Source organism: Pelmatolapia mariae, linkage group LG2 (assembly GCF_036321145.2).
Source record: "Pelmatolapia mariae isolate MD_Pm_ZW linkage group LG2, Pm_UMD_F_2, whole genome shotgun sequence".
Lineage (NCBI taxonomy): Eukaryota > Metazoa > Chordata > Actinopteri > Cichliformes > Cichlidae > Pelmatolapia > Pelmatolapia mariae.
Genome location: NC_086228.1, coordinates 36,122,366 through 36,141,600, shown reverse-complemented (window position 1 = coordinate 36,141,600; position 19,235 = coordinate 36,122,366). Strand labels below are relative to the sequence as shown.

The window sequence follows — 19,235 nt, the reverse complement described above, 5'->3', positions numbered from 1 at the left end:
CAATAAAACAGCAAGATGATTTGGGTTTGGACCTCCTGGTCAGTCTTTTATTCCTGTGTGACCACAAGTTGGATAACCAGTTAAGAAAATGGATGAAGTTCTGGTATGTTCACACACTGGTAGCATGACATTTCCTGGAAATCCTTAATAAAGAAATTTTTTTTAGTAATTTTAGGTGATTTGCTTTGTTTGCACTGATCTGTGATGTGCGAACCTTTGCAAAGTTTATGTCAATGTTCAAACAGAATGCAGGCATATGTGTGGCTTCTTCGATATGGGTAGTTTGGAGCTGCCTTTGAACAGTTTGTCCTAGCAGTCTCCATTAGACTGGATATTTTGGCAATAATACTATTTTACCATTACCTAAAATAACGGATCATTCCTGGGAAGTTAATGATGTAGTCTTTTCTTTGTAAAAGTATCATTACTGAGAATTTAATCAGATGAAACTGGAAAATCAAATAGCAGATGCTGATAATATCCCTTATGTTTAACCTGAAATGAACAAAAGAAGTGGTATACATCTTTTATCATATTATTCTAGACACGACATAGAACGACTTATTTCCAAGCTATCAAACTTTTCTTTTAAAATATGTTTGACATATGTGAAACATACAGGAACAATAATAGCTGGTTGTTCATACTCCGTCTAATGAAACGTCTCCTGACCATAAAATAAGAGAGCAAGGCCTTAAAAACATGGACATATTTAGAAAGGAAAAGTATAAAATTGATCTGAAGGATGTTTGATTTCCAGGTTCTTGGAATTCTTTTTGAAAGAAACTAATTAATTGACACAAGAAATGACTATACCCGTTCACGAATATACGCTATTATTTTATCTTTTTTTGGTTCATCCCTCTATTTTTTCTGCTTCATCTCCTTCTGCTTTAATTTGTAATTTCCTAGACTTCTTGTAATTTCTTGAACAAAGGCCATGGACACATTTTAATTAGATGTGGATTATAATGAGGTTTTCCTGAACGTGTTGGATATTCATTTCATACAGTAGAGCATGTTCTTTCTCCTCTAATAATCCCAAATACAGTATATTCACAGTTGGTTGTTACTTATTTGCCCTGCAGGTAAATGGCAATGGGAAAAGAACCTACCCCCTGAATATCTAATTATGATAACTTCATAATTCCAGCTGCAGTGACTTTTTTTTTGTTGGTACAGCAAACCAAAAACGTGTACGACTCTAACTTGTAGCACATTAAACAGACAAATGTCTTTAACTTCAGGGGCATTTTTACTAACAAAGCAATTTAAATGTATTCACATAGCGCCAGATATGAACACACACCCACACACGTACCAACAATTTGCATTTATAAGAGGCGCACAGCATGTGCTAAATGCTTCTGACACAGCGTTTGCATTGCGGTCTAATTGAATCATCATGTTTACAGTGTGATATGCATAATACATTCTTCTTTACATAGTTGTTGTTTTCACAGTTTAGCGCCAGGCTTCCGGTGTTCAGGTTGAAAGGGGAATGGGGGAGAGCTTTTGACAAAGCCCGATAGAAAAGTGAAAAACAGGGAAATGTGGAAAGACAGCAAAGAGAGAGAGAGGACAGTTCTGCTTCAGTTCATCTCAATCCAATATGCATTACTGGCATGAATGTATAGAACAAAATCATCAAAGCTACAAGATTAAAGCATGTTTTTAACATAAAATCCATTTGTGGGAAGTGTTTATGAAAGTATAGATGTGATGCAGAGCACGTGTGTGTGCGTGTACATATAGATATTTAATTCAAGTATTTCACCACACATTGATAGTGCCCGTGGTAATAATGGATTGCATTTATATAGCGCTTCTCTAGGCACCCAAAGCACTTTACAATTCCACTATTCATTCACTCTCACATTCACACACTGGTTCAGGCAAACCACAGTTGCCCTGGGGCAGACTGACAGAAGCGAGGCTGCCATATCGCGTCTGGCCAACACCAGTAGGCGGTAGGGTAAAGTGTCTTGCCCAAGGACAAAACAACCAGGACAGAGAGAGCTGGGGAATCGAACCGGCAACCTTCCGGTTACAGATGAGCTTCCCAACCCCCTGAACCACGGTCGCCCCGGTAGTGCACATGAGCCGCAATCCTCATTTGTTGTGCAATTATGTACAATAAATGAGGATTGCTGCTCGTGTGCACTACCACAGGCTGGGACATAGCGACAGAGAGTTATCGATGATGCAAGAAGGCAGCAAACAGTGCCGTTTTGCTAGCAGCAGCTGGCAACACAGAGAAACTTACGAGGTGTTTTTTGATGTCAGTGCTGTGACGTTTCAGCTCCAGCACTCCCAATTTGTCCCGCTTTTCGGGATCTCTATGACATCATATTTAAATGTACTGGGTAACATTATGCATCGTGACTGAGAGTCATCAGCATCAACGTTAGTGTTGATGACTCTAAGCCACGATACACGGGTGTATTTTAAAGGAACCTGTTATGCTCATTTCCAGCTCGGTATTTTGCTTCTTTGACTCTTTGCAGATTATTCTCTGTCGGAAGATGGTTGTTTTAACCCCACATCTTTAAAACTGTAATTTCTTCATTTTGGTTAGACCTTGCCTTTTTTCTGCAAAAAGCCTGGTACACAATGAACTCACTGACAGTAGCTTTACCTACCTACTTACTGTAAACATATAGGCTAAATGTATTAAAAAAGCTGATGTAGCCTCTTTAGTCAACCTGCTTTGATACCACTTTAAACATAATAACAGCTAACGAGGGTTAATGTAATTATAAAGAATAGCTTAGCTACACTGTACAGTAAAAAAGCCCATTGCCTTTACTAAAAATCTCGTATTGATTAGGATGGAACAAGCACATTCTTGTTATTGGTCTAAAAAAAAAGACGTCTTACCTGTTGTCACTGTTGTCCTTTCTTCTTTAGGAAAAACAAACTAATTTAGCTTGCTTAAATTAAAGAAGTCTTTTTGGTGTAATTTAACCCTGTAAAGATCATTAAATTATGAATGGCAGATAGAAAGCGCTTACATAGAAAAAGCATAGAAAAAAGTGCTTGCATGATTAGGTGAAAGAGGCAAGTTGTCTCCATCTGACAGAACACTTTGATCAGTTCAGCTGTCTAAACAGTTGGTCAACAGCTCACATTTTTCTCAAGCTGTACTCCTGTAAAGACAGTCTGAAACATGTGTTTACACTTCAAGTCTATTTCTGTCATTTATGGGCTCAAATACAGGTGACCTGGAGTTTGCCTTGCCTGAAACGCATCCTTTTTAGGGACATATGGAGCTCTGGGATTACTGCTGCTCTCCTACTGACGTGCTCCTGTCCTTGCACCTGTTGACACAGTGCTGGTGTAGAAATCATTTGGGCTGATACTGTCCATATCTTTCTTTTTATTTAGCTATTTGGTCTTTTTTTATTTATACATAAAGGGTGATTTTTTTTATATATTAGCTGATTAAGTAGCTAATATGAAAGTGAAAACAAATCCCCAAAAATAAGAAGGGTTAGTAAAAGACTGAATTATATCTGATTGAGAGAAAAAGACAGAGAGGGACAGAAAAGTCAGAGAAGCGTATAGGATAAGGTAACCGAATCACTGGAGGAGAAAACAAGATGCTGTAGGCTGGAGATAGATTGATGAGGAGTAGAAAAAACTGGGGGATGGATGGATAAAAAGCTTTCCAGGCCTCTAGTTCAATGCTCAGTGGTCTTGGTTAGGTCAATGACAAAAATCCAGGGTCCCCTGTAAGACACACACACACACACACACACACACACACAGCATTGATGGGATAAGTGGTTTAGATCCACTTAGATGAGAGGTTAAGGGACAATGGGTGTGTGTGTGTGTGTGTGTAGGTGTGTGTGTGTGTGTAGGTGTGTGTGTTGGGCAGGGTATGTGCATGAGGGAGTAAGACTAAGAGATCAATGTGCTGTTTTGTGTTTGGAGGTGAACTTGGGAGAGCACACATACAACCACACAACCACAAAACCACGCACACACCAACAATTACAATCACCTTGAGCAGATATTAAGACTTCAAATCGAAAACGATGTTGAAAGCGTGTTGCATCACGCACATGAAAACAAACTTCAAAGTTCGCTTGTTTTGTTTCATTAGAAAAATTTGGCTCAAGGACACGCTGTCACACATGGCGTTATGACGGCAGCATGTAACTGTGAGCTGTAACCTCCGATGTCTCGCTAGCACAAATAACAACACCCATTTTATCAACACAGTCCACAGAGCCTACCTGTCTTCGAGGTAATTGCTTCGGCTCTGTTTTTGCACATCTGCTGCAACAGGGAGCTGCATGCTAATTGCAGCAGGTGTGAAAAAGCAGGGCAGGGGTAAACCTTATTTAGTGGACGGGCTTCTGGACTGAGCTGAGAAACATTTTATGTGTCTAGAAACTACTGTACGAAGTGGGCTGAGGTTTATCCCTTCGGGGCAGAGCAGCAAGCTTTTGCAGTCCCTCTGGCTTCTATTACTTTTCACTTGTTTCTAATGTTATTCTCTTCTTCCCTTCCTCTTACTTTTGTGTCCCCCTGTATCTTACATCCTAGTCTAACGCTGGTCTTTATCTCTTTGTCTAAGTTACTTCTATTTTGGTTAATTCCTGTTTTACTCTGACAGTTAATTTTCTCATATCTTGTTTTTGCTTTAGTTCCCTTCCCTCTTTGTTATTGTTTGCTCTGTCCTCATTAGCTTCACCTGTGTTTGAGTGCTTTCACCTCCACCCAACCAGGCCCCTGTGTAGTCTTGTGTTTCCCTTTGTCCTTGGCAGATTGTATATTTTCCTCCCACGTGCTTCAGTGTTTCTCATCTTCATCTTCAGTCATCTGGACCATCTGGATTTTAGTTTATCAGCTTTTTAATAAAGCTTGCACTATCTATGTCCACAGAGCCTGCGTCTAAAATTCCTTTACAGTTACTTTAGGCACTAGTAGACTGTCAATTTTATTTGTACTGGCACAAGTTCTACTTTGAAGGTGAATGGAGATCGCATGGAAGGCATTAACTTGCAAACTGTGGCAATCTGGTAACAACCAAAGCAACTGCAAGGAGGTTATTAGTGCAGTACTGTATAACTGTCTGTGACTATTGTTACACTGTTAACCTTTTGGAACGTCACAGAGTGCACACTCTTCTCTAGCAACCAGTGTTTATCAGGGTGACACAATTCACTCTCTAGATCAACATTAAAGGGCTTTAGTAGTTGATTTCACAGTGACTGCTAGCTTCTAGCAACCTCCAGCGACTAATCACATCATAACTATAAAAATGACCAGTGATTGCCAGATTGTCACCAACTCGTCTCTATGCCTGTGTCAGTATGACCTCACTTGTCCTTTAGGTGTTTTGTATTGAAACAAGTAACATGCTGCTTTTGGAAATGAAGGCATTCGAGGTTTTAAAACCCCAAACGAGTATCAGCAATGCTAAATGCTAATAGCATTCTCTGTGCTCGCTTTATAAACAACGTCTTTTGCGTGCTAACCAAAATGTAGCTTCTAGAGAGGCTGCTCCCTGATATTGTTGCCATAAAGATAAAAGTTAACATGTGCAGGAGTGCTCTGGATCCGATTAATATCTTTGCAGAAAGACCCCAAGCAGTCAGTTTTGACTCAGTTTCATAAATACACGCAGTGGTACATTTTTACATATTCATTGTCAGTTTTGTCCACTGTGCAGTGGTATTATGGGCTATTTGTTAATAATAATTTAAAAACAAAAGGATTTATGTAATTCAAACTCATTAGTCATGTAAAATGCAACGTCAGGAGAAGGAAATTCAACATAATCATCATTAATCACAGGCTGGCGTCACTTATCGTACCTTATTGAAATATTAATGTGGAGAACAGCTACAGGTGTGAATATCGTGCTGCTTCAGGCCTCTGAACAATAATCCACTTGTAGGCTCTAAATGCAGCAGCTCTGTCTCTGCGCTACTCATCAGTTGTTGTGTGAGGTGACTGACGTGACAGTTTTCTTTAAAAGCAAAGCTGATGCAGTTCGCTTGTTTTGCTCCTTGGTTGACAGTAGAACGCCAGTAACCACAAAGACTGATACTTTGTTTCTAAGTGACTCTATTTGTCATTCAGTAGCACTAAACATTACCATTTACCCTTTGTTGTCAAGGATAGATCCTGACAGTTTAATCTCATAATTGGTGTATATAACTGTGTCAATTTTTTCTAATTTCTTTCCTTTAAAATGTTTGATTTTAATTAAAGTGTATTTTATTTTTAGAGCACCAGTTCTCAAGTACAGTTATCTTTGCTCACTGCGATCTGCAAGAATGAAGCCAATGTATGGCAATGCTTTTTATGAAATCTTTTGTTTAGTATGATGGCGTTTGTAAAACCTCTTATTTATTGCCAGTTCCTTGAATGGTGTCAGTGAAAAGCTGGGATGTCAAAGGGCCTATAATTTCACCAGAAATAACCAGAACAGAGCCAAAGGGTCCACCCTGCAATCTCACCAGAAAATAGCTCTGTTTGACACAGATTGTAAGACTTTGACTGTTTGAGTCTCGGTGTTGAACAAATGGTTGAATGACTCATGTCACTGTTGTTGCTAACTTTTGAATGGATAAACAAATCAGCTAAAAACAAACCCACTCAGATTGATTTCAGGGTGCTTGAATTGCCTTAGAAACAACTGCATAGATGGGTTATATTTGTGATGTCAAGTGGTCTCTTTTCTCAACAACTCTGAGAAAGATGTCAACATGCAGTGATACAGAATACCTTTTTTATGTATATTTTTAATCTGTTTAGGAACTCCACATACTGCATGAAAGTGTCCATGTCGATGACCGTGGAGGAGAGCGACGAGGGAAAATGCTTCAGTAGCAAAATCCGCCATCTGGAGAAAGCTGAGATAACCCACAGCAAAATGATCCACTGTCCTGATATAGAAGACTATTTGGCTCCATATAAACAACCGCAGATGACCTGGTACAAGGTATGGCATAAACGCAGAAAAGTTTTTATGAGTCTTCTGTTTAAGGTTGCGACTGATCTATTCTGCCTATGTCTCCTGTTAGGAGTGTGAGCTGGTTGAATGGAGAAGCTCCATCATTGTTAATACCACACATATTTGGATACCTGAGATAGAGGAGGGAGACGGGGGAAATTACACCTGTGAATTGCAGTATGGATCCAGATTGGTGCGAAGGACAACGCAACTCAAAGTCACAGGTAGGACATAATGAATGGATGGAGATGGGATACAGTCCAAGAGACTGGTCACTAGTCCACTGGCAACTTTCGGTTGCTTTTGGTGTACTACCAACCAGTTGGCACTTGATTTCTAGAGGCTGCTGTTGTTGAGGATACTGCACTTAAAACTGTTATTCTGTTATTGCTTTGCTAACACATTGCTGCGGTTGCCTGTATTTTCCATAGAAGACCACGCACTAACCGCTGAGCAATGGGAAAACTGGAAAAAGTGCAACACAAACTGGAAAAGGAGAATGTTCATAAAAATGGCGCCTTACTCTGAAACCAACATAGTTTAAAAGACACACCTTTTACTTTGAAGGCAAGGGTCTCCATTTCAGGTTTGCATTGCTCTTTTCATAGTTTCACTACAACTTAAACTAGGGGCAATGGCAGCCATGGACCCCCAGAAAGTACTTGTCAATGGGTCAGGAAATAAACTGATTTTTAATTACAAGAGGGTCACTGACTGACCTCAGGTGTACTTGGCTAGGGCTTTAGCAACTGAGGAACTGCCAACAACCTCCAACATCCACTCACAACGTCCACTCATTTTTCCCTTGTGACCAGTGGCTGTCTGGCAATCACCAGTTAGCCTCTAGGCTATAGGGTTAGGCCTCTAGATCTAAAGGCCTGTGCATATAGAGTTAAGAATATGCATCAAATTCTGTCAAGAAGACTTCTGCCTGGAAGGACTGCAACGAGAGAATGGACAAGAGTCAAGAGCGCAGCTACTGGGTATCACAATCATTTTCCAACCTCTAACAAATATAAAGCTGGTTTGTTAAGTATATCCTCCTGACTATGTTCTCCTGACTGAAGTTTACCCGTTTACAGCATCCTGCCATCGATTGCATTTGTCCCTAACCATCGGGAACCCTCACGTTAACTTTTATCGAGTAAAAGAAATGAGGGTTCATCCTCCACCTACACTGTGTTTATGTTATGCTAACATAGCTGTGTCGCTAGTGATCACGTAGCACATCATTATATACCAGCTAGCCCAACTTCAGTAACAATACAAACGTCACTGCTGTTTAGTTTTCTGTCTTCATTTATGTTGGAAGTGATAGCAGAGCTGTACGTTTGAATTTTTTCAGAAATCTCTCAGTCAGAACATGCTATATCATGTTTAGGTGGAAGCTAGCGAGCCAACTTCCTGCTAACTTCTAACTCCGTTAAACATCATAAATTCTGTTTTCATGGATGCCTGGATGTTAAACTTAATTGTTACACCTGGTAAAGCAGCAACGCTGATCATTTGATTAAAGATGAAAGAATTTAGACAGTTTTTAACTCTCAGTGATGCTGCAGTGTTCGTTTGACTTAAAGACCTGAAATGGAGTTTGGACCTGGAAACAGCTAATGACGTCAGACTTAAAGACCAGATAGGACTGCCTGCCATTGGCTAGACCCAATATCATAATCTATTACTAGTTATTAGTTATTATTAGTCTGTCACTTGTTATTGTTTAAATTGAATATATTTATCTTTGCACAGGTGCAAAATAGAAAGCAGCAGTGGACCTAAAACTGAGCATGGTACAGCATCACACATTAAATGAGCAACAGTGGGTGAGAAATAATCAAAAGCAATATGGACTATTGAATTTGGTTGTAGAGAATATAACGGATGGGATGGGCAGGGATATATATCACTAAAGCTTTGTCAGCTACTGCTTTGCAGTGCCAGCATGTGACTGGAAAGGCACTGTGTGCCTGTTGGGTCAGGAATACATAGTATTTGGTATTCTACTGGACATATTTTCTATTGCATTTTTTGAAGAATTGTAGAATTGATGAATTACCGTTCCATGGATTTGGGGTCAGCTGACTACCATCAGAGAAAGCAAGTGGACTTAAAATATGGTCAGAATATGTACTCTGCTTCCTTTTAATATACAATGGATCCCTCAGTGACTCCAGAGCATCCATTACTTTGACAGATCCCTCGACTCAGCAATACATCATTCATCATTACTACAGCACTTTTAAAGTTTCTTTGAATGCACATTTCAGATCTACGCTAAAACAACGGAGTACATTCCTGGTATCATTTTGTATATTTGCATTAAACTTTGAATATTTAAAGCTTCAGTGGCTTTTGACTTAACTTTCACTCAGCAGAAACATCTGCTCCGTGCTGTTATGTCTTTAAGCTTACTTCCATCTGCGCTTTTGTTATGTATGTGTGTGAGCGAGTGTTTTGAGAGGAGGGTTGCAGTCCTGCTTGTGTTTTGCTGTTGTGTCATGTGACATGTGCAGTCGGTCTTTATGAGCGACACACTGTGCTAATTTTGTCCTAGCACACATTCTTAAACGTGTGCCTTGATTTGCTTCGTGCATTGTGATATTATTTGCATTCTGACACTCGTATACACATGAGGGAAACACAGTCTAGAACACTTACTGCTCCATTTTACTTATATTTTGAATCCCAGAACCAAATTCAGTGTCCCTCTCAACTCGCACTTCTTGCTATAGTTCAGATGCACAGCTTCCTTTTGCAGTGTAGGGCTGAAATGAACAGACAGTACTACATTTCTTGTGTTTGGTGTTGTTGAAGGGGTTAGTTTCTATTGCATCCCTTGTTGAATTGTCACATTGGACCATATCTTAGGTTGTGACAAACAGAGTTTAACAGTGAAATCAGATACGAGCCTTTTACTCCAGCTTGAAGAAAAAGAGTCATATCTGTGTTGCAAGAGCTCAATATATGTTAAACAAAGGAAGTTAAAAATTCACGTTTTTGATGTGTTGTCTAAAACCCAAATAAAAAGAAGAAGGATGTTAAAAATGATGCTAGTGAGTATTTTATCACTGTTAAACTTGTACAGCGCCACGGCGAGAGATTTGTTTCAAAACTATCTATACTTCCCCAAAACATTATGATGCTTTTTTTAATTAGCTCACAGTAAATGAAGTTTGGTGCACATTGGTAAGACATTTTGCGTTCCCCGATACACATTAGAGTAGTCATCAAAGGAATCTGACTTTCTTTGTATACTAGCTGTTTTCACTGTCATTTTCAGTCCTGTTCCTGCACTTGACATTTGTTTGCTAAGGCTTTTAACACTATCCTATGAATAATTCAAGCATAAAAAGGTAACCTAAGGAATGAACCAATGTTGTGTCTACACATAACATACAACCAATCACTCTGACAGAGAACCAATTTTAGGTTGTACATTTAGATAATTTGTTACTAGCATCCTGTTAGAAAAATAATTCTTTAGTTGAAACTTTAAAAATTTCCAAAGATAACACAGTCTGACATAAAATATTATGTTTTGGATCAACAAGATGATTACCAAAGAGCTATTAGCTAGAAACATGGCATGTCTTTATGATGTGCAGTGTGTAATTAAAAAATGAATGAAACTGGACAAAAGAGAAACTGTCTACAGCACATGAACAACATCTGATGGTCATGTCCTTTAGAAATAAGAATGAATCCAGCAAAGACCCGACGCAGGACCTGAGAGATGCATCTGGCACTTCAGTTGATCCATCTATTGTTCACAAAATTGGTCATAACTTAAAAGATTGATAGAACTGTAACGCTCTTGTTGGCTTATATAATGTATTTAACTATATTTTTACACGTTTCAGTAAATCTCTGCATCTATTTGCTAATTTTTCTAGCAAAGCATAAAAATAAATGAGGGTTGGCCAAAGGCGTTCTCGTATATCCTGATTACACAGTGTAGACAGAAAGGTAAAACAGCTTTGATTATTTCCCCCAGATTCTAATCGAGCAGACGTGAGACAGCCTCATGTGAGAGTGGTCTGACTGTGGCCATAACCAGGGATGGCCTATACAAGATATACTACTATATTGTTGTGGTAAGAGCAGGCTCACTCATGCAGAAAGAGCATTCAGGAGACATCTTGCGTAGAAGCATTTATTGCAGCATGCTCAGCCGAGGAGAACAGAATGCAGTATTATGGGTTGATGTAAAGGACCTGTCCACTGTGGGAGCTATCCTGATAAAAGGGCGCATGTACTTTCATTTTTATTTATTCACTTCTTGACACAGACAGTGCCCACTGATAAACTGAAAAAAATCACATATAATAAAAATGAGTTAGTAGTCCTATAACCTCGACTTCATTGTCCCTGGCCAGTTCTTCAAACTGCAACCTGAAATTGGAATAAATTTGGGTGCATTGCTCATTTCTCTCTGCCTTTGTCACTCTCACAGAAGCGGCTAAGTGGCAGAGAAAACATGCTAACTACGCCAGGTTTTTTTTCCTAACGGGCTCTGTAGGTCTTTGGTGTCTCCAGACAGATGCTGAGTCATTACACCATTCCTCTATAACCCTGCCTGAGAGATAATTTCTCCACATATACCATAAGACAGCTCAGGTTTTCTCTTACGTAAAGTAAGTTCTGAAAAAGAAACCTATTGCTAACACAGTTTATGAAGAATATCAGAGTGAATTCCAGCTTGATTGAAGTTTAGTTAGAATGAACGACGTGTAAAGGAAAATTGAGACCTACTACTGTTGCAAGGGATTTTTTTTAAAGCATAAATGGTGAGATTTAGTTAATTAGCCAATATATAAACAATCAAATAACAGTGAGTCCACAGGAGCAAAACAAAAAGAATTACCAGAACGTTTGCTGTAAGTTAACACATCATGTAGTTTCACTGCTCTGGGCCAATAAAGGTCAAAATGGGCTGTATGTGGCCCACGATGTAAAAAGAGTTGGACATTCCTGGTTTACACATTTATACAACAGACTTTGTTTTCTCCTCTGCAACAGGCTCGGTTTCCTGACTTTAAATATGTTGTTTTGTGTCACTAATTTAACACAGTTTCCTAAAAGAGGATGAGGCTACAGCTTGTGTAAAAATATGCAAAACATGTCATTTCATTATTCTGAAAGCACATAGTGAGGTACATTATTATTATTTAATAACTGTGACATTTCTCATAAGAAATATGACAGGTCCTGCTGGAAGACTCTAATTGTTCATAAAGAATTTTTCTTTATTACGTTTCATGCCAGCTAAGGCTGTGTGCTGTTTAGATTTTACCAGCTGTTTGGTTTTATTTTTGCCTGCATCAGATAAGTTACCTAAATGAGCAGGAGGCAGACTAACGTATGGGGATAGACAAACTCAGTGATGCAATGTGAGCATGAAGCTTTGTGGGTTTATATATGTGTCAGCTGCATGCTGCACATGCCAACTGCTATCAGGCCAATTTATCTTGCCCCGTTTAGGAGGTTAGAGTAACTCTTTGACACTTATTTCATTTTATGCATCTGCTTATATCTATGACTATTTCTCACTGCCTCCAGGGCTTAGGGACACATTTCTGGCCTTTCCAAGCCGATGCTCATGACCTACTGCAAGTTTGTGCACTTAAATTCATACTGTATCTTGTATTATGTAATGAAAATTCAACATTTGAGAAGCAGCATTCAACAACACTGTAATGATCTGGTTTTCGAGGATTCTTGGAAATCAGCATCTGCAGTGGACACTTACATTAATGTTCAGACGTGTGCTGATGTGTGCCTGGGCCTCATCTAAACGTCTTTGTCCTTGATCCTGTGGGTGGGTCTGTGTCTCTTGGCAACAGGCTTTCTCATCATCCTTTCCACATGAAATTGAGATTAAAGTAAAGAGTCGGGTAGAGCTGGCAGATCGACTTTTCCCTTCGATGTTGAATCCAGGTATTGGAAATACACCGAGGAAAAAAATGCAATAAGAAGAAACATTTTAAATGTCACACTCTCAGCAAGTTGTTTAAAGCGCCTTTCTGTTACTGCTCTCGTTTAAATATTTAAATAGTGTGATTAATTGCTGTCTCTAAGAAAAGTGTACACTTTATAAAGGAAGAGAATGTCTTGTGTTAAAGACGCGATTCTCTCATTGGAAACTGGAATATTTTTCCAGACTGTAACATTTGGGATTACTTTGCATTATAGCAGTTACCAACTACTTGCTTGTCAATCCAGTTTCCTAGAAATGACGTTTGTAAACATTCATATTGTTTTCCCAGTTTATCTACCCCAACTCATCACCCCCAACCAGTCACAGCAGATGGTGGCCCCTCCCCTAAACCTGGTTCAGTCAGAGGTTTCTTCCTGTTAAAAATGAGTGTTTTGTTCCCACTGTTTCCAAGTGCTTGCTCAAAGTTGTTGGGTTTTACTCTGTCTGTATTATTGTAGGGTCGACCTTGCAATATAAAGATTATAAATAAAACTGAATTGAATTAAATTGAAATAACAGGGGACAGTGTTATTGCTGGATGGAAGATCTTGAAATAATGCTTTTTGCATGGAGATGATTAGAAGAGTAGGTCGGTTGTCTTCAGATCAACTCAACTAATGTTTATATTTCAGTTTATTATACAAGTGGATATTTGGATGTTAAGAAGTGAATGTAAAATTGTGGGTGAGGAGGCAGACAGAAACTGTCCATGAACAGAAAGTGCAGCATGGTGTACAGACATAAAGCCCTTTGAGGAACTCTAGGTTTTGTGACAGTGGGCTATATAAATAAGACTTTTCTTACATAAGCAGGGCCCAATTATGAAGAAATACTGTCTGTGAGCATGAGAAATATATCAGAATATACCGCTGCTCTGACATAAGCAGCGCCTGCAGTTGAGGAGAAAAAAAAAATCCAAATGCAAACATTGCCTCTCTGGGCCCGTGACACCCTTTCAGAGGGAGATTCTTCATCTTAAGAGTTTCACTTCTTCTTTAAGTGCAGGATAATAATCATAATTGTTGGAAGAAGAACAGGTATGCTATAGCAGAGCATCTTTTGTGTACAACTATATGTGACAAAAAGCTGTTAATATGGTCTATCCAAGCAGCTAAACGGCAAAGCTCCCAAGTTTGCACAGTTGGTGTAAATACATTACTTAATATGCATTTTCTGCAGATGTATTATGGCTTATACAAAGCATATTCTTACCCTGCCTAAATACAACAGGCATCACAGGCAGTTAGCTGAATAGCATTACTAATGACTGCATGCATGTGCTATCTGCTGCACATACTGAAGCTGTGTGCTGTATGTCAGTGGCCTCTGGTTACACGTTGGGGCTGAGGATGAAGGTGTGTTTTTAGTTCCTTTAGTTCTGTGTTCCTAAAGTATTGTGCATGTGTGTTTGTCTAAATATCACAGAGTCCAGAGTCATATAGCATTACAGTTGTTGTCTAAGGACCCTGCACACACACAAATGCTTAAGGAAATATGTACCCACAGAGAAACAGATGAAGCAAATCCACGGTCCGCTGGGTAGAACAAATCTGACCAGGTCACATCAGAGATAATTCAGGGTCAATGGAGCATTCAGAGGGAGGAGAGATAAATAACAAGGAGAAAGTGAATTACAAGAAGAGGGAAAGAGCAACAAAAAATAATAACAGTAATGACCAGCTGTCTGATCAATGCAGTCATTGCAGCAAACTGTAACAAGAAAATAGACTCAATCGTTTGAAATTAGCATCTTTGATATAAAACCACAGGATAAATGTGTAATAGAGCACACTGTGATGTCTAAAATAAAAACATTTATTAATAAAGATGTAAAATGCAGCCAAAACTATACTTTCGTTATAAAGACGTAATGGACTCAAGTAAGTAGAGTGACAGCTTGGCCATGCTGTGCCCTCTGTTCTGTTGGGATTTTTTTCTTTATTTCGAGCATTTATGTATTCTGATGTTGGCGTTTAGTTCAAAGCACAACTATGCACAATCTAGAGCATAAAGCTGTTTACAACTCAATCGCTCTACATGATCATCCAAAGGATTTTTTGTTAGTTGCTGAAATGACAAAGTGAGTGATTCTTGGAGGAAGTGAAACACATTTTTGAAAGGATGTTTCTACAGGCAGACAGAGGCAAAGCTATAGCAGGCTGAACTCTCTAATTTGTTTTTATATCTGTCGAGTCCCACGGTGAAGAGCTCCAGCAGCCCTGAGCTGCCTTCAAGGGCAATCTGCTAGCTAGCACAGCATAGCTGTGTGTGTGTGTGTGTGTGTGTGTGTGTGTGTGTGTGTGTGTGTGTGTGTGTGTGTGTGTGTGTGTGTGTGTGTGTGTGTGTGTGTGTGTGTGTGTGTGTGTGTGTGTGTTCTGGCCTGTGAGTGAGCACAAACAAAGAAAAGTAGTATATCTGATGCAGCGTGGGTGCTCTGTTTTCATGTGTGTGATACGGAAAGAAAATCAATAAATGTGGACACCTGCTCTGAAATTGGCAATAAAAGCTAATCAAGGGAAACATTATCAGATATGTGACAGATCACAACTATTTCCCATCACATAATTACCAGCGCTGTGTTTCTTTAATATTTACACATTGCTGATTTGAAATGAACACTGCCATTACAGAAATTATAGGATTTTGCTGACAGCACCACAATCACATTAGTATTACATGATGTCAAAATAAAGAAAGAAGTGAAGACATATTAATATTGCTATGGTGGCTGACCAAGTATAGTTCTAATGATTTACTTAAAGTATGTACAGTGTAAGGTCAAAAACCAAACAAAAACAAAAATCACCATCTATCAATTTTTTACCTCTTATGTGGGGTCGGGTAACTTTGGCAGCTACCCACGCAGAGATAAGAAACCAGCCTGCCCACTGTGTCTCACCGAGGGTGTCTCCTTTTTGGAACAGAGTCCAGAAAATGAAACTAAGAAAGCCTTCCAAAGAAATGACTCTCGTCGTTCCAGAGCTCACTGAGGCGAGCCCGACTATATCTAGTCGGTATCTCTACACCTCACAAATCAACACCCCCTGCAGGTGGTGATCCCACAGGAGTGAGGGCCTATGACACCTCTTTGGACTGGGCCCAATGGGCTAAGGCCCAGGCACCAGGGCTCCCTTGAGCGCCCTCCTCAGGGCTCTGATAACCCTTTTCTGGACAGGGTAAACTGGCCTATTGATCTTTCCTCATTCATTGGCGTAGGGCTGTGCGATATGACCAAAATCTCATATCCCGATATAAGACATCTATCGTCCGATAACGATATAAATCACAAAAATGTTACATTTTCTCAAAATTCTGTGAATCTCGGGCAGCTCGAGATGCGTGAAGTGTTTCCAGCTGGGCGCCGTGTACCTGGAGTCGAGCGTTTTAACCGATGCATGAAACGATACATTTTTAGACGTAAGTTGTAACGGCCGCCGTTTTCTTTGTGAGTATTTATTACACGGCGTGCTGCGGGGAAAGCCTGTTCTAACGTTTGAGTCTAAGGTTTACTTTTTAGCACCTGACGGCTCTTTTTTGCTTCTCATCCGTAAACACTCTGCATACTCTCACGTGATTCAGTTTATTTTGAAAAGTCTCAACAGGATCTTGAGCTTTATTGTGAAAGGTTTATATGGAAAAGAAAAAAAGGGGACAGGCGATGGTTTTACCGTCGTTGTCGCATAAAAACAGGTGCTTGTCCGTCTGTAGTGTGGTTATATTAAATGTAAGAGAAAGGGAAAACTTTAAGAATTTAATATAGCCGCTACAGTGACCATCAAAACGGTGAAAAAATATTGCCGTAAAAACAGTTTATTTTGCAATACCACGAAACAAACGATAGCGTAAAATGAAACGATCGACGTTTTTATATCGTCATCCGATATATATCGTTATATCGAACAGCTGTACATTGGCGTCATAAAAGAAAACCCCAGACTCTAATATTTTGTTTGAGTTTAGTGTTGATGACGTAGCATCGCTTTATGTCACAACACTTACTTCGATCTCGTGTTGTCGGGCTGGTTCCTATCCCAGCTGCCACAGGACGAGAGGTGGGGTACACTGTGGTCAGCCTATCACAGTGTTTCTTATTATTTGATTGTACCGGCCGTAGCATTTCTGTAACCCATCTTTTCTTTTTGTTTCATGCTCTAAGCTAATCTGTTAACATTTGCTCAAATAAACAAGTTCTACATTTTAAAGCCGCCCTCTCTCTGTTTTCGGCTTTTCCTCACGCTCTTCCCATGCATAGCCATTTTTCAAGAAAAAGACTCATCTATATTTCAGTGGCAAAGTAAAATGTGTGTTAGCAAAGTACACAGCATTCAGGCTAAATTTAACTGCAGAGGATTTCTCCATTGAGGTGCGTCTTATGTGTGTGTGAGAGCAGGACAGAAGCAGCGAGAGAAACAAAGAGTCAGAGACAGAGAGGTAATTTATTGTGGCGCAAAAATATTTGGAACCTCACTGGAATAATGTCAAGACTAAAGCAAAATTATTTCCCCTGCATCCCAGTTTTTCTCTTCCATACACGCTCACACATTCACAGAGACAGAGAATGCTTTTAAAAAGTCTCTTTTCTGTTAAACCCACTCTGTGCACATCTATTACTCTTATACATATAACACACATGTACTGTGTGAAGGTTTTGTTCATGCATGCACGTCTGTTTTCCTCTGCGTGGCGAACAGTCTCGTGACCTAGTTAGATACTCACCTTCTAATTCATTGTGAAATTGACTGTGTTCTCCAAAGACAGAAGGTGAAATTGAAGTAGAGACAGAGGGGCTGCAATAGATACAAGGAAAGGCATAAGAACACGCTATTCCACCGTTCTTTTGGGCTGATTCTGAGGGGGAATTCATTTATTTAAAAGTTAGAGCTCACGGCTTGTTTGCTGTAATATTAAAAAAGATAGATGAAGCCAATTTGAGCCTCCATCTTCTGTTCACTGTAACCAGTTCACTGTATTTAGGCTCAGGGCACAGTTGTATTTGTCAAAATGTCGTTACATCAAGGTGCCTTTGGCTTTCCTCTCCAGCCAGTGATATGGATGACTGAGCCTTGCTTACTGTAAATGAAACTACTCTCCACAATAAAAAAATGACTCTGTGGGATTTAACAGATCATTTTATAAAAACAATTTATTTAACATACCTTTAATTTAATTCCAAGTCTTGTTTTAGAAACATATCATGATGATTTCAGCAGTTACACAACATGAGGAAATCAGAACACTAATATCTAACTAGGAGATATCAGACATGTGGATACTAGAAAAACTATTTGTTTTAGTGTAATTAACAAGTTGAAAACAGAGCTATTGAATGTTTTCCACAGGAAACGTTATCGTGATTATTGCAAAATGGTAACAGGGCTGTGTGAAAATTCACACTGAAGGTGCGAAGACGGTTAAAGTCGAGTTTTAGAGAAAACAAATTCTGAAATGCTGTACACTGTAATGAAGTTTGATGGGTACAGACGAGGAATTTTTAAAAATCAAACACGTGGAATGAGTCAGCTACAACACGTAACCACTGCCTCTTAATGAAGGGTTCAGTTTTAATGAAGCGGTTTTTGCATCCAGCAAATAATTGAAGGTCGCTCAGCAAAAATACGCACATCAAACACTTCTGGTGTTTGCGATGTGTGTGCTGACTGGAAACACTGCATGTTGGTACGTAATTGTCCTTTTTTGTGTTTAATTGTTGTTTAACCATCTAAACTGCACAGTGGTGGGAAGGTTTCATCTGTGGTGACGATTAGAGAGTGTTGGACTAAAGATGATGGTGCATCAGACCAAGTTAGTTCATAAGAACAACTGAGCTCCTGCACACCATCTCACTTTAATATTTGGAACATGCAGCTACAGTCTGCTGCCTACATTGACTTGTGTGTCTGTGCCGCTGTGCCTTCTGCTTTACTGGGATAAATGACTTTTATCCAAATATTGGCCATTTTAAGGTATGTGCTAGACTGAATTGTTTTTCTTTGGAAGACTTTCTTAGTTTGAAAAAAGTAAACAAGATCTTTGCCCCATGTTACATCAAATTCATATGTTTTTATAAAAAGCAGAGCAGTGGTTATGCTTGAAGCTTCTATATGTATCTGTTTTTCTTCACAGTAGGTTTACATTACCTAGACAATTGCTTTATTATAAAACAGAACCATTCAGTTGTGGGTTTTGCATCTGCTGCCAGGGTTACAGCCCACATCTTCAGTACATGCAGAGCAGCTGTGGGGTTTTTACACAAACTGTATAAAATATGATTTACTCTTGTTCGCT

General features: G+C 39.3%; 1 protein-coding gene across 4 annotated transcripts in view; it reads left to right on the top strand.

Moving 5' to 3' along the window:
- The window catches only part of il1rapl2 (interleukin 1 receptor accessory protein-like 2), a 443,220-nt gene that overhangs the window by 299,790 nt on the left and 124,195 nt on the right, over window positions 1–19,235 (top strand). For all 4 annotated transcript variants that reach the window (XM_063499998.1, XM_063499989.2, XM_063499971.1 and 1 more), the window contains exons 5-6: window positions 6,778–6,964; window positions 7,047–7,200. In XM_063499998.1, coding sequence (XP_063356068.1) covers window positions 6,778–6,964; window positions 7,047–7,200 — 341 coding nt within the window. The remainder of the gene's footprint in view (window positions 1–6,777; window positions 6,965–7,046; window positions 7,201–19,235) is intronic.